The sequence below is a fragment of the Myxine glutinosa genome, chromosome 3 (genome assembly GCF_964187855.1).
Source record: "Myxine glutinosa chromosome 3, kmMyxGlut1.1, whole genome shotgun sequence".
NCBI classification, from domain to species: domain Eukaryota; kingdom Metazoa; phylum Chordata; class Myxini; order Myxiniformes; family Myxinidae; genus Myxine; species Myxine glutinosa.
In genome coordinates, this window is record NC_136263.1 from 5,679,325 (window position 1) to 5,696,464 (window position 17,140).

At 46.4% G+C, this 17,140-nt stretch overlaps 1 protein-coding gene across 3 annotated transcripts in view; it reads left to right on the top strand.

Annotated features, from left to right (window-relative positions):
• LOC137423841 (DNA-directed DNA/RNA polymerase mu) overlaps positions 1-17,140 on the top strand; it is a 135,158-nt gene that overhangs the window by 36,019 nt on the left and 81,999 nt on the right. For all 3 annotated transcript variants that reach the window (XM_068111385.2, XM_068111387.2, XM_068111388.2), the window contains exon 5: positions 14,729-14,800. In XM_068111385.2, coding sequence (XP_067967486.2) covers positions 14,729-14,800 — 72 coding nt within the window. The remainder of the gene's footprint in view (positions 1-14,728; positions 14,801-17,140) is intronic.

Sequence of the window (17,140 nt, forward strand, 5' to 3'; positions counted from 1 at the left end):
TAAACAAATGGACACTACTAGGACTTTCAGGAAAGAAAACGGGATTTGAAAATGTGGATTTGGTGTGGATTAACGGGGGTAGAAAAGACCAAGGTTTTGGATGGGGGGAGATAAGAGATGGTGGTGAACAGCTGTTTTAAAGACCTGGAGGGAGGAGTGGGATTGAAGTGAGTGAGGGACTTTGTTCCAGAGGCGGGAGAAAGGAGGAATGAAAGAGTGAAGGTGAGCAGAGAGTCTTGATTTTGGCAGTTTCACCAGAAGAGGGTTGCTGGCAGATCTTGTGCGTCCTTCAGGAATATTTAGGGGACAGAGGACAGACAGAGCAGGGGAGCAAGGCCGGAGAGGAGTCGGTAGAAGACAGAAAGACCACCAACCTGCCTGCTGCGAGTGAGTGAAAGTCCCTCAGAATCAGCTTCATCACGGGAGATTCCAATGATTCTGAAAGCTTTGGTTTCAACAGCGTGAAGACGAGCTAGGTGTGAGGCAGGAGCACCAGCCCAGAGGGGAGAACAGTATTCCATTGAGCCGTGGAAGAAAGCCTTGTATGTGGTGAGGAGCTCAGGTGTGCCAAGGAAGGACTTCGCACGACGGAGGATGCCCAGCGACTGGCTTTGGAGGCCAGCTTGGAAATGTGGTTTTCCCAGGAAAGATCATGGCAGATAGTGAGACCCAAAAGCTTGAGTGACAGAACTTCTTGGAGAGGATTGTTGAGAGTCCGTACGGGTCCGCACGTAAGCACGTACATATTAATATATGTACGTATGCAGACACGTGCGTACGTACGTGTGTGTCTGCATTTAAAAAATTCATTTTCTCGGCAACTGTTAGTCCAATTGACATGAAAATTTCACCATAGGAGGGCTTCCTCCTATGAAGTCACATGTCACGTGGTACGGACACCATTTTGGAAAAAACAAAAAACTTGGAGATGTTGCCGGCAACGGCACGATTTTTCGAAGCTGTACATGTTTTCCACGTTTTCGAATTTAAGTAATTGTTCACAATTGTATTTTTGTCGAAACTGTATTTATCTTTCGGGGTGTGTACCTATAGTGTGTCCCGAGGAAGATTCTCGGTGTTAATCTTTCATAAATTAATCGTTTCTGTTTGTCCCGCGTGTGCGGCCTTGTAGCCTGAGGCTTCCCCCGTCGAAGTTTGTTCACTTAAGTTCCTTCCTTCGCTGTTTTTGCTTGGTTGTTAGATTTTTCCCATCTTCCCTGAACTTCCCCAAACATCTACTCTTTGTCTAACGTTTTAATCCCCCTCAACCCCCCCCCCCCCCGAAAAAAAGAAACAACATTTATTTCCCTTTCTCCACGTGTGCTTCTGTCCACGTGCGCTGTCTCGCCCCGCCCCCATTATCTCCTTGCCTTCCACCTTTTGCCCTGTTCACGTGACTCATGGTTGTCCCTCTAGGCCCTCTCCCCGTTGGTATTTTTGTGAATATAAGACTGTTCTTCATGGTTCTGTTTAAATACTGTATGTTTAAACTTTCCCCTTTAGTGTTTTATTCAGTGGTATATTACAACACGCTGTTTTTCTTCCTATTTAAAAGGCTTTTTTCAATTTCCTCTTCAATTCATTCCATTTCAAAAAAATATTCAATCTCTTACAATTCTTCCTCACTACTTGCTCGAAATTCACATTCATTCCACCCCTCCTCCATCGTTCTTAAACGGATCGCAAACTTGAAAATCACAATAAACCCAATTTGTTATAAATGTTCGTCTTTCATTAATCATCCACTTTCTAAACTCCCCCCCTGCCCCTCCCCTCCAAAACTCCCCCCTTGCCCCTTCCCACCTAAACTCCCCCCTCGCCCCTCCCCTTAAAAACTCTCCCCCAACCCCTCCCCTTCAAATCTCCCCCCTACCATCCCTCTCCAATTCTCCCTCCTCCCCCCTCCTCCTCAAAGCTGCCTCCCCACTTCGTCTCCCTTCTATCTCATACCTCCACCTCCCCCAACCTTCTACTTTCCTCGGCTCCCCCTCAAACAACCCCTCACTGTGCCTCATCCCATCACCATCAAACCTTTCGTCGTCCTCATCCTTCCCTTTCTTGTAACTCTCTGTAATCTCTGACACACTATCAACTGCTCTCCCTACCTCCCCCTCTCATCCTTCATCTGTCCCGACTCCTCCCCTCCCCTGTCCTGCACCCGATGTTCCCCCTCTCTCCTCATTAACGGTATGGACCTCAAACATCCGGGGCCTTCGCTCAAACCTGATTGATCTCTCCATTCAGGTTGCTTCTGACAATCCAGACTTGATCTGCTTAACAGAAACTTTCCTCCTTCAAGATGTCTCTGATTCCTTAATATCTCTTCCTGGTTACTCCCTCCTCCGGTATGATAGACCTGAGCCTCGTCCTGGTGGTGGGGCTGCTATCTTTATAAAAAAAACTCTCTTCCTCACTCTCCTGGCACTGCCCTCTCTCCACCCCACCCCCAGGAGTACCGCTGGATACAGCTTGCTCTCCGCTCCCACCTTTTGTTCATATGTGTTCTGTACCGTCCTCCAAACAGTGAGGACTCCATTTACATTTCGCTGTCGGACAGCATGGACCAACTTCTATCAACTCATCCAAACTCTCTCTTCCTCATATGTGGTGACTTCAACTGTCATCATGCCAGCTGGCTGGGTATGGGTTCCTCTCTCACCAGCCATGGCACCTCAGCAAAGGACTTCTGCTACTCATTGGGACTGACACAATCTGTCAATTTCCCGACCCTGGATCTCAGTCACTGGAGTATCTTCTCTCCTAGACTTGGTTATGACAAACTTCCCTGCAAATATCTGCTGCTCTTCTTCTGCTCCAATCGGTTCTTCTGATCATGTGCTTGTGAAAGTGGACATCTGTCTGGCCATTCTCAGAGAGCCTCCTCAGCGCCGACGAGTCTGGCATTTCACTCAGGCTGACTGGCACGGTCTGCAAGCAGCCATCAATCATCTGGACTGGTCTCCCATCTCTACTGACTCTGACATCAACTCATCCTGGGAATTCTTCCAAAGTAAATTGCTCTCTCTCATGCACAGATTTATCCCACCTCGTCTTCAGTTGTCTTCCCCTTCCTTCCGTCCATGGTACACTGAATCTTGTGGTGAGGCAGTTGCCCTGAAACAACTTGCCTTTGCCTCTTGGAAGGCAAATCCAACTGAAGGCAATCTCACTTCCTTCCACCAAGATCGGAACAAGTGTGTGTCGACCCTCAGGAGTGCCAGGAATCACTATCTCTCCACACTCAAGAATGAACTCTCAAACCTGTCTCCCTCCTCCAAATCCTGGTGGCATCTGGTCAAATCCGTTTCTAGTGTTTGTTCCCCCTCCATCCCCTCCCTTACCTCAAATGGCTACACAGTTGACACCGCACGTGACAAAGTCGAATGCCTTAACTCTGTGTTTGCCTCAAAATCTTGTGTCCCAAACCCATCTCTCTCTGTTCCCACCTTACCCAGTCGAACCCAACTGCTCCTGGACTCTGTGTCCTTCTCTCCTGACAAGGTGGAGAAGTTTTTGTCAAACCTCAACTCTGATTCTGCAACTGGACCAGATGGCATCAGCCCACAGGTCCTAAAATCCTGCTCTGCCACTCCATCTCACCCTCTCTCTGTTCTTTTCACCCTCTCTTTTGCTCAAGGTCATCTGCCAGCATCTTGGAAATCAGCAAACATTACCGCTTTACACAAAAAAGGTGCAAAACAGATCCTTGCAACTACAGACCAATCAGCCTGCTCCCAATTATCAGCAAAGTCATGGAATCCATCATTGCTTCAGATATCAAATCCTTCCTCTTCTCCAATGGCTTGATCTCTGATCATCAATTTGGATTCAGACCAGGTCATTCTACTCTGGACATGTTGCTTCTGCTGTCTCAACAATGAATGGAGGTCCTCAATGCCAAACAGGAAATCAGAGCTGTCTCCCTTGACATATCACGTGCCTTCAATACGGACTGGCACCCAGCTCTGCTCACCAAACTCTCCTTCTATGGTATCCATGGAAATCTCCACGCATGGCTTGCGGACTTCCTCTCTGGTCATCGTCAACGTGTGACCCTGAATGGATTTCTGTCATCTCCCCTTCCTGTTCTGGCTGGAGTTCCCCAATGTAGTGTTCTGGGCCCTGTGATATTTCTGGTCTTCATCAATGATCTCTCCGACTCTCTGGAAAATCCTCTCTATCTCTTTGCTGATGACTCCACTCTCTGCCGCTCCATTCCTCATCCCTCAGATCGGCAGTCTACAGCCTCCTCACTCTCCACAGACCTGGACAAAATCACAGTCTTGTCAAACAAGTGGAACATGTCTTTCAATCCTGACAAATCTCACTTTCATACTATGCCTCTCCGAAAGGACCGACTGGAAAACCCTCCCATCTACTTTCTCAACAATCCTCTCCAAGAAGTTTTGTCGCTCAAGCTTTTGGGTCTCACTATCTGCCATGATCTTTCTTGGGAAAACCACATTTCCAAGCTGGCCTCCAAAGCCAGTCGCCGACTGGGCATCCTCCGTCGTTCGAAGTCCTTCCTTGGCACACCTGAGCTCCTCACCACATGCAAGGCTTTCACCCGCAGCTCAATGGAATACTGTTCCCCCCTCTGGGCCGGTGCTCCTGCCTCACACCTAGCTCGGCTTCACGCTGTTGAAACTAAAGCTTTCAGAATCATTGGAATCTCCTGCGATGAAGCTATCTCCGAGGGCCTTTCACTCACTCACCGCAGGCAGTTTGGTGGTCTTTCTGTCTTCTACCGACTCCTCTCCGTCCTTGCTCCCCCAGCTCTCTCTGTGCTCTGTCCCCCAAATATTCCTACAGGTCGCACAAGATCTGCTACCAACCCTCTTATGGTTAAACGGCCAAAATCTAGGCTCTCTGCTCACCTTCACTCTTTCATTCCCCTTTTCTCCCGCCTCTGGAACAAACTCCACCCACTCCCTTTAATCCCACTCCCCCCTCCATGTCTTTAAAACAGCTGTTCACCACCATCTCTTTTCTATCCCCGCTAATTCACGCCAGATACAGTTTTTTGAAATTCCAACTTCTTTCCTGGAAGTTCTTGCAGTGTCCATATGTTTTATACCTCTCCCACCTCGCCCCAAGCCCTCTCCCTCCCACATTTCCCTCGATGTCCCTGCTCTCAAATGTTGTGTTTTTGTCCTTCCCCCTCTCTCCCCATCTTGTCTACCGCTCCCCTTATTTTGTGTTTTATGTGTTGGTTTGACTTTTTGTGTGATTAATGTTAGCTCTTTCACGAGCCTCGATCTTGTATACAAAAGAAAAAAGTAGATGGGAGGGTTTTCCTGACGGTCTTTATGGAGAGACAAAGTGAGAGTGTGAGATTTGTCGGGATTGAAAGACATGGTCCACTTGTTTGACTAGTTTGTGATTTTATCCCCAGAGTTGGGACTTGCGCTTATTACCCTGCGCTCACGAAGCGAAAGGCAGGGATAAGCATTCGGGTCCGTACGTACGCACGTACGTATTAATATATGTACGTATGCAGACACGCGCGTACGTACGCGCGTGTCTGCATTTTATAAATTCATTTTCTCGGCAACCGTTTGTCCAATTGACATGAAAATTTCACCATAGGAGGGCCTCCTCCTGTAGAATATTTTAGTGAATATTATGACGTCACAGGTCACGTGTTACGGGCGCCATCTTGGACAAAAACAAAAAACCTTGCACCTCTATATCTCAAAAACCGCTGCACAGAAATAATTGAGACAGGTCTCATTGCAAAGAACTCTCCATGCTGAATAACATATGTGAATGATGACATCATAGGTGCCGCCATTATGACATCATAATTCAACAAGTAAAAAACTTTATCCGATTAGGATGAAATTTCTTGTGCATCTTCTCGGTATACATTGATGCAGAAATAAAATTATAATGACGTCGTAGGTCACGTGGATCGGACGCCATATTGTTTTGAGTGAAAAGCCTGAAAAATCACTAAAATCCAATTTTCTCCTAAACGACTGAACAGATCGAGGCCAAACTTTGCAGGCAGAATCGTATACCAATGACGAACAAAAAAAGGCAGCGGGCATGATGTCATGCGTCACATGGTTTCGGAGTTATGACGTTTTTAAGCATAAACTTTTAAAACCAAGCTCCTCCTTGGTGTTGGCTTAGTGGTTAGGGTGCCGGCTTTGGATCCTAGGATCCTGGGTTCGAATCCCGGTTGATCGCTGAATTAACGCCAGGGGGGTTGACTCAGCCTGTCATCCTTCCGAGGTCGGCAAATTGAGTACCAGCTTGCTGGGATGAATGATCCCGGTGTGTACCCCGGTTTAGAATAGGTACACCGTATCCCTGCGCATCGTAAGAGCGTGACCAAGGGTTGGCGTCAGGAAGGGCATCCGGCCATAAAAACATTGCCTTAAACAGGGAACCATGATTGCCATTGGGGCCCGAAAGGCTAACCCCCGCTCTAGCGGGGAAAATGGCCTTAAAACGAGCATTCATTCATTCATTCATTCATTCATTCATTCTCCTCCCTCATTTTTGATCCTATCGAGGGTAAACTTCACAAATGTGTTCAGCATATCAGTCTACTAAAATGACTTTTTGGAATTTGCGATGGGTTAGGTGGTTTGGCAGATATGAATAATTAAACGAAAATATTTTTAAAAAATTCTCTTGAACCGCTTCATTGATCGATGTGAAACGTTATATTGTAGTGGATGTAATGAAGTTTAACGTGTGCAAAATTTCAAGATGATTGGATGTACGGTCTGGAAGCTAGAAGTTGTTCTTTCGTGAAGAAGAAGAGTCTTTTACAGTGGGCTTGGAATTAATTATGACACTGCACATGACGAGCAGGCAAAGTACGGAGCGACCTCACGGAGTCATTTTGACCTCAAATATAATTCTGATTTCAGATTTGTCAATCGCTGAGGTATAATAACACATGACCAAAACAGATTTGGCGAAATTCCGACGATTTTTGACGAAAATATAACATTTGTGTCTGCATTTCAGTAAAGTAAAGTGTGTGCCGTGTCAGCATTTTAAAAATTGAAACGTAGCTCATTGTAAAGAACTCCATATGGGGAATAGGTGTTGTTAATGATGACGTCATTGGTGCCATAATTATGACGTCATAATTCGACATGGACAACGCTTAGTCTGATCAGTTTGAAATTTATTGAGCATGATCTATGCAACAATTATTTAGAGAATATAAATTTATGATGTCATCGCTCACGTGGTCTGGCAGCCATATTGGAACAAAAAAAAAGAAACGTTCAAAAATAGAAGAGTTGGCTCACAACAAGTTGACTGTGCAGGGTAAGTATTCTATGAATACCATCTAGTTGTGTCAGGTGTTCATGTTTATTAAGGAGTAGTGAACTGTGACAAAATGTCATGTGCTATGAGCCAGTGCTGATAATGATTGTGTAACTCGTTTTCAATACTGTACCTCTATATGATAAAAAAACATGTTGAAGAACTGTTTACATTCTTCATTTATCAGAATCGTCGTCCCACAAAGTAATTCAAATAATATGCACAAACATCTCATTAATATCCATGACCCTGGAAGCAACGTAGTTAACGATGCGTTGGCGGTGTCAGGGAGGAATTAACACCTCAATCGTTCGGACAGACAGTTTTGTTAACTACTGTAGTTGATTTTGCTTCATATTATGCTCCAAATTGACTTATCTTTGAATGAGGGAAATTAAAATGGAGAATTAGCCGATTCGACTTACACCGCACATCGACTTAATGCCACCAAAATGCAGTCTCGCACCCCTTCATTATAATTATATATGTTGCTTGAAAGGAACCTTCTGGAGAGGCATCTATTGGTGGTTTGTCAGTATTTGTGGTTCAAACAAATGAAGCGCCCAATCTTGCACAAATATAGATTAGGAAATGCAGTCTTGTGTATGAGTCTCGGGTATGAAAGGCAAATGTCTGCATCATTTGAAGATTCCAGGTCACCTGACCTACAACATGTCTCCAAATACGAATCAAATATGTTTAAATACATTATTTAGCAAATACCCAGTCTGCATTCAACATTTATTGCAAAACGTGTTTTAAAACGGCCACGGGGCCAAGTAGATTTGGATTTGCACAGACCTCAGAAGGCCGAAGCATTTTCATTGAAGTCTGTTTTGACTAGCATTCAAATTTAATTTCATATTTTGCAAGAAAAGTACAACACGGACATATAGTAAGCGAAAGGGATATGGTATACCAACAATATCTGAAAGAAAAATCACTCATTATCAGCAACTCAATTATCAGCAACTGTCACACAGACTGCCGTTAGGCCTCACACGGCTGGTAGCAGCAGTAGGCCTAGTAGAACCACCTTTAGAGGCCATTTTTCCCCGCAGGGCGGGGGTTGGCCTTTTCCGGGCACCGTGGTCCCCCTTTTGAAGCAATGTTTTACGGCCCTTCCTGCCGCCAACCCTGTTAGTCGCCTTTTTGCGACACACAGGGAATTACCAGTGACTGGTACTCAATTTGCCGACCTCAGAAGGATGACAGGCTGAGTCAACCCCCTGGTGTTAATTCAGCGATCGACCGAGATTCGAACCCAGGATCCTCGGATCCCAAGCCGGCACCCTAATGGCTAAGCCAACACCAGGCCTAGTAGGACGTGAGCAATGTTGTTGTACAGCCGAGTGGGCAACAAGTGTGTGAAGAATACTGGACGTGGACAAGCTTCAAGCAAGTGGGTTTAGACAATGGGAAATTTTAAATAAACGTTTTATAATACTGACAATAAAAAAGTTACAGCACGTACTCATATCCGTTGTGTATTGTTAAAGGAAATTAATAGCACTATCTTTGTCTGGGTCAATGACGTCAACTATGCTCCTCCTAACATTTTAAATTGGTTACTGATGTTCTTTCACCAAACCTTGTCCTATTCCACATCAGGGCTGCTGAGACTTTTCCATGTGACCAATTTTGTCAACGTTGGTTCAGCATTGATTCGTTTACATGAAATCTTGATATTGTTAAGTCAGTATTGTAGTGAAAATGTATCAAAGTTGAACCCAGGTGTGATGCTCACTTAAACCACTGAGAGGCGTCTATAAGACCTCGGACGTCCGCGACTCTGGGCCACTCCTGCGACATTATACTATGACATGTAGACTTGGATGGTATGTACCCGCTCGTATTCTAGGCTTGCTTGCATTGACTGATATCGATCCTTTCTATATGATGCCAAGATCCTGAAACATATATTGCATGATTGTATTTTACAGGATGATGCCAGAGATCCGAGTGTTATTAAACCTACCTATGGGACAAAGTTGTGGATTTGATTCATTCTCACAACACTTAATAACAATCAGTCTTGCCGTCCACTCGAGGACAAGCGGAAATGGCGGGACACAAGATGATCCAGATACCGACATTCGGCGCCGACCCACAAGCTGTGGATTCGGGCTCGGAGCTAACGCATTGGCTCAAGACACTGGATAATCAGTTCAAAGCCCAGGATGCCGTTGTCACTGCTGAAACGAAACTGGACGTGCTACAGACTAAAGTTCACCATAGCGTCTACAGGAGCATCGAACAGTGTACGACCTTCAATGCCGCTGTGACGGAGCTAAAACGAATTTACATTAAGAAACGGAGTGTGGTGTATTCCAGGCATCTGCTCGCAACGCGGTCAACAGCCCGCTGAGTCGATAGATCACTTCGCCCAGGAGCTGCGACGTCTACTTGTAGACAGTACTCAAGAGGTACGCACTCATGAGCAAGTCCAAGATGATCTTGTCCGAGATGCTTTTGTCTCTGGGATCAGCTCTTCGACTCTCAGACTCAGACTTTTGGAGACAGCGGACCTGACGTTCACGGAAGCTCTGCGGCTGGCTCACGTATACGCTGAGGCCCGGGAGCAATCTAACGCCTATGACCACACGCGGGTCGTTGCGGGGACTTCTCAACACGCGCGCCCGGAGAGAGCTACCGCCGAGGATACGGGAGCGGACTCGACCACACGAGCGGAACCTCTGGCCGCTCCCGAGGAGGACCTGGATTCAGGCTTGGCGGCGGCTGCGGCGGCAAGACCAAAGCCTGTACGAAACGCTACGTGTTACTTCTGCGGGAATCGACAACATCCCAGGACTGCGTGTCCGGCTCGCGAAGCGATATGCCATTTGTGTTCGTCAAAAGGACATTTTGCTAAAGTCTGCCGAAAGACTGCGCGGGGCACACAAACTCGCGCGACCTTGAATGGGCTTATCGCCGAGCCAACGGGCCGAGCACGGAGCGGGGCGCCTCACCCGGCTTTGATGAGCGGCGCTCCTCCTCGTGGGCCCCTGGCTGCACGCTCGACCTTGGTGAGATACATCGGGCCGCCAAAACAAGTGGCACTAACACGACCGAACGCGGAGCGACCATCCTTGACTGGTATCCGAACGTCTCATGATGGCTTTGAGACTCATCGCGCGACTCTAGCGCCATCCGAAGGCGGCCCGTACAAACTACAAGCTCCTGCTTTGGCACGGCAAACTATGCGCTTGACACGAGCGCCCTCCGGAGGCTGCTCGAACGACCGGAAAACTGTAGCCGGCGTTGGATCTACACGCGAGACGCGATCGTCTCGCTCGGATGGCTCAATAACTGCCGGACCTCCCGGCTTTGCTCAGGCCATTATTCCACTTATGATCGAAGGCATTTTTGCGCGGGCTTTAATCGATACGGGGTCCACGGATAGTTTTATTGATCATCGACTGGTGCGAAAACATGAATGGCCGGTCCTTGGGACAACACGACGGATCTTTATGGCCTCCCAAGGGCTTAGGCTCAGCACAAAAGGGGAATGTCGATTGAAGCTTGTGATAAAGGGACGCATGTTTCCAGATGTACATCTCATGGTCTTACCTGCTCTATGTGCTGAAATTCTGTTAGGACATGATTTTCTTAAGCGACATGGACGTTTAGAAATGGAGTTTGGTGGGACTGACACGCTTTGCTGTGTGTGCACTCGCAGGAATGGAAATTGAGCCTCTTTCGCTGTTCCCCAACATGACCACTGACTGCACACCTGTAGCGGTAAAATCACGGCGCTACTCATGGGCAGACGCGCAATTCATTGCGGGAAACGGCCCAGCTCTTAAAGGAAGGTATCATAGAACCTAGCCGGTCGCCATGGCGGGCACAGGTCTTAGTGGTGCGAAGTGAAGCGCATCGCAGATGCATGGTAATCGACTATTCACAAACGATTAATCACTTTACACAGCTGGATGCCTACCCCCTACCGGGGATGGACGCACTGGTTCGACACGTGGCCCAGTACTCGGTCTATAGCACTCTCGATCTGCGTAGTGCGTATCATCAGATCCCCATATCTAGGGCCGATCGCATCTATACCGCCTTTGAATTGGGTCAAAGATTATACCAGTTCACCCGACTACCTTTTGGGGTGACGAACGGGGTCCCCTGTTTTCAGAGGGCTATGGACGACCTCGTTACTAAGGAGAACTTGACAGATGTCTTTGTATATCTGGACAATCTTACGGTTTGTGGGTATGACCAGGGGCATCATTATGCTAATCTGAAGCGCTTCCTCGGGGTTGCGCAGAGGTATCGCCTAACCATGAATGAGGCTAAGTGTCGTTACTCTCTACGCACGATAGATCTTCTGGGGTACACCGTGACCCATGGCTCTGTCGCTCCAGATAAGGAGCGTCTGCGACCTTTGCTCGATATGGCTCCGCTTAGCGATCGGGCATCGCTGAAGCGTGCTCTCGGGCTGTTCGCCCACTATTCGAAGTGGGTGCAAAATTTATCTGTGAAGCTCCGCCCCCTTGTGGCCTGCGACACGTTCCCCATGAGCCCAGCCACCTTGGCAGCCTTTGGGGGCCTTAAGGCCGACATCGCTGGCGCCGCTGTGGCGACGATCGACGAGAGCGAATCTTTCGTCTTAGAAAGTGATGCCTCAGATCATGCGATAGCGGCGACACTCTCCCAGGGGGGGGGGGGGGGCGCCCTGGGGGGGGGCGCCCTGTGTCTTTCTTTTCGCGGAATCTCACCTCCGCTGAGCGGAGGCATTCGTCTGTCGAAAAGGAAGCGTACGCGATCGTCGAGTCGATTCGGCGATGGCGACCGTACTTGCTCGGGCGATGCTTCCAAATCATCACGGACCAACAAAGCGTGGCGTTCATGTACGACACCTTACATGCTCAACGCATTAAGAATGAGAAAATCACTCGCTGGCGTATCGAACTCGCCGACTTCTGCTACACCATCAAATATCGCCCGGGGAAGGATAACCTGGTCGCCGACGCCTTATCGAGGCCGGCTACGTGCGCGGGTATCATAACTTTGGAGGGTCTGCGCGCTTTGCACGACTCTATGTGTCATCCTGGGGTGACGCGTTTCGCTCATCTTGTGCGTCGTTGTAATCTGCCGTACTCGGTTGAGGACATCCGCCGGGTCTGCCGCGACTGCGCTGTATGTGCGGAACTCAAACCGCGTTTTTACAACCCTCCCATGGGGACGCTGGTTAGGGCTACTAGACCGTGGGAGAGATTGGCAATGGATTTCAAAGGACCGCTGCCGGTGTCGAGTAACTCTCGTTATCTGCTCATTGTCGTTGATGAGTACTCGCGATTCCCTTTCGCTTATACGTGCGCGGATATGACGGCTGCCACAGTCATACGGTGCCTGCAGAAATTGTTTTCTATGTTTGGGTATCCGGCCTACGTGCATACCGATCGGGGTGCGGTGTTCCTGTCCCAGGAAGTGAGGTCTTTCTTGCTCCAAAATAATGTCGCTTCGAGTTACACCACTCAGTACAGACCCCAGGCGAATGGGCAGGTCGAACGCTTCAATGGGATTATATGGAGGGCCGTCGTGCTAAGCCTCAGGACCCTCGGCCGGGGCCTAGATAAACGGGCTTGGTCGCTACCTGCGGCGCTGAACTCGATCAAGGCTCTATTATGTGCGGCCACCAACCAGACTCCTCATGAAAGACTGTTCCACCACCCGAGAAGCTCGGGCGGTATCCGATCTTTACCCAGTTGGCTCGCTGAGCCGGGGCCGGCCTATCTCAAACATGCGGTTCGCACAAGCAAGTACGATCCCTTAGTGGATAAGGTGCAGGTACTGCAGGCTAATCCCGAGCATGCTCGTGTGATGACGGCAGATGGACGTGAGTCCACTGTCTCCATACGCCATCTCGCCCCTTGTGGGGTCATCGACCCTTATAGGGATATCGACGAACCGATCTACGAGTCTATGGACTCTCCCGAAGCTTCCCCTATGGAGCATCTGCCGTCCCTCCCTTCGCCAGATACACCCTTGCCTAAAGGCACTGAGGTGCCTCCTCCGACACCTGCCTCCAGCGGCTACTCCGATGCAGGGGACTTCGGGCTTGGGGATGTCGTACCCGGTAGTTTCCGGACCCGTGCTGGCAGGGTAATTCGCCACCCTGACCGCTACGGGTGGACCGACTGACATGGAATGACATCCCCAATCAATTAATGCTGACGCACGCTTGATACCTGCCTAGCGGCAGTGAAGTTCTAACGGTGGGGAGAATGTAGTGAAAATGTATCAAAGTTGAACCCAGGTGTGATGCTCACTTAAACCGCTGAGAGGCGTCTATAAGACCTCGGACGTCCGCGACTCTGGGCCACTCCTGCGACATTATACTATGACATGTAGACTTGGATGGTATGTACCCGCTCGTATTCTAGGCTTGCCTGCATTGACTGATATCGATCCTTTCTATATGATGCCAAGATCCTGATACATATATTGCATGATTGTATTTTACAGGATGATGCCAGAGACCTGATTGTTATTAAACCTACCTATGGGACAAAGTTATGGATTTGATTCATTCTCACAACAAGTATACACACTTTTATATTTACGAGTTCACCCGCTAACTACGGGAGGGGCAGAAAGGGTCATTCCTCTTTGGGGTAGATATATTACAGTCGGTATATGGTCTGGTCTCAAGATCATTTGGTGTGTGTTCATTTACCAAGTTTCTTATGGAGAGATCGCCAAGTGGTTTAAGCATTCGAGCAAGGACTCCATTCTAAACCGTTAAGGAACGGCTGGCTTGGCAAGCGCTAGCTAGCTGCTTGGTAACTGAACACACCCTGGGTTTCCTTCCTTTCAGTTTAGTGTTAAATAGCATTAGCGACTGTGAAACAAAAGGCCGCTTTTAACGTGTTTGTGGTTTTAAATATTTTACTTCGGGGAGAGGTGCTCCCACGAAAAGGCCACAATAAGCTGTTTATACATGTGTTTGGTCAAGGAGGAAACACCCCTTAGGTAGGGGAGATATTATTAGTATTAATATTGTTTTGTAATAACAATAATATTATGCTATTATCATTAGCATTGTTATTAGAAGTGGCCTTGGAAAAACGCCGCAATAAAGCTATCTTAACACGGATATACACCTCAACACGCAACCCCCTTGGTGGGGAAAACCCCCAAGGGGAGCGGGGCAAATGAATTCGCTCCAACTTTCATTGTTTGACCCTAAGTCCTCCCTCCTGTCAAGTTTGGAGGAGATTGGATGAGTAACTACTGAATGTATTGCTGTCAAAAATCGACAGACAGACACCACATTGTGTATTTTAGTATGTGATGATGATACGATGCGGTTCCACAGCATAAAGCACCATGATTTTCAACCAGGCTCCATTGATTCTGCTTTACATTTCAGAGAAATGAAAAATATTATGTTTGGGCGTCTTTGACAACCATTGTTTGCACACAGGAACTATTGGACCTTGGAGTGTGCAAGGAAGTTGAGAAAATAAGAAGTATTGAGATGAACAGGGTCATGAAGGTATGTTCGGTGCAGGTGGAAGAAAAGTGTCGGCGTTGCATATCTTTCATTTTAACTCCCGCCCTCCCTCCCACTACCCCTCCCCCACCACCCCTCCCCGCCTACCACCACCCGCAAACCACCCCCTCCCTCCCGCCCACCACCTCCTCCCTTCCCCCCACCACCCCTTCCCTCCTTCCTGCCCCCCCCCCCCCCCATTTCCGCTTCCCCTTCCGCTCTGCTTTCTTTCTCTCTTTCTCCCAATTCTTACAACCCCTTTGAAAATGTTTAAATGTAAATAGAGATAGGTAGAGAGAGAAAGGAAATCATCGAAATATAACTTGATGTAACTTTTTCATCACACACTTAACAATTGAGTTACAGTGGAACACAAAGCATGTAACTCTCGGCAATTGAATGTCATGTGACCACAAAGCATATAATTGTTAGAAATTTAGTTCTCTGTACCATTCTCTTTACAGAGGGTTTGTGCTGCCGAAGCAGTTTATTGGCAAGGGTTATGCTGGGTGGTTTGCCATTGCCTTCCTAGCGTTGTTTGTCTATGGTCTATGCTTTTAAATGCTGAGCGTCAAGCAAGGAAGCAGCACGTACCAGACTCAGGGGTTTGAACCGTCGACCTCACAAACTCAGATCGGACCCTCAAACCATTATGCCACTGAGTATGTTTAATTGAGCTACACGTGACAATAAACCAAACGACTATTTGAAAATGAGTAACACGTGACCGCAAAACAAAGTATTGTTATAAATTGAGTGACATGTGATCACAAATCACAATAATGTTATAAATTGAGTGACATGTGATCACAAATCACTGCACTGTTAGGAATTGAGTGACGTGATCACAAATCACAATAATGTTATAAATTGAGTGACATGTGATCACAAATCACAATAATGTTATAAATTGAGTGACATGTGATCACAAATCACAATAATGTTATAAATTGAGTGACATGTGATCACAAATCACTCTACTGTTAGGAATTGAGTGACATGTGATCGCAAATCACAATAATGTTATAAATTGAGTGACATGTGATCACAAATCACTCTACTGTTAGGAATTGAGTGACATGTGATCACAAATCACAATAATGTTATAAATTGAGTGACATGTGATCACAAATCACAATAATGTTATAAATTGAGTGACATGTGATCACAAATCACAATAATGTTATAAATTGAGTGACATGTGATCACAAATCACTCTACTGTTAGGAATTGAGTGACATGTGATCACAAATCACAATAATGTTATAAGTTGAGTGACATGTGATCACAAATCACAATAATGTTATAAGTTGAGTGACATGTGATCACAAATCACAGTACTGTTAGGAATTGAGTGACATGTGATCACAAATCACAATAATGTTATAAATTGAGTGACATGTGATCACAAATCACAATAATGTTATAAATTGAGTGACATGTGATCACAAATCACTCTACTGTTAGGAATTGAGTGACATGTGATCGCAAATCACAATAATGTTATAAATTGAGTGACATGTGATCACAAATCACTCTACTGTTAGGAATTGAGTGACATGTGATCACAAATCACAATAATGTTATAAATTGAGTGACATGTGATCACAAATCACAATAATGTTATAAATTGAGTGACATGTGATCACAAATCACAATAATGTTATAAATTGAGTGACATGTGATCACAAATCACTCTACTGTTAGGAATTGAGTGACATGTGATCACAAATCACAATAATGTTATAAGTTGAGTGACATGTGATCACAAATCACAATAATGTTATAAGTTGAGTGACATGTGATCACAAATCACAGTACTGTTAGGAATTGAGTGACATGTGATCACAAATCACAATAATGTTATAAATTGAGTGACATGTGATCACAAATCACAATAATGTTATAAATTGAGTGACATGTGATCACAAATCATAGTACTGTTAGGAATTGAGTGGCATGTGATCACAAATCACAATAATGTTATAAATTGAGTGACATGTGATCACAAATCACAATAATGTTATAAATTGAGTGACATGTGATCACAAATCACAATAATGTTATAAATTGAGTGACATGTGATCACAAATCACAATAATGTTATAAATTGAGTGACATGTGATCACAAATCACAGTACTGTTAGGAATTGAGTGACATGTGATCAGTGATCACAGTACGGTTAGAAATTGAGTGACATGTGATCACAAATCACAGTACTGTTAGAAATTGAGTGACACGTGACCGCAAAACAAAGTATTGTTAGAAATTGAGTGACATGTGATCACAAATCACAGTACTGTTAGGAATTGAGTGACATGTGATCACAAATCACAATAATG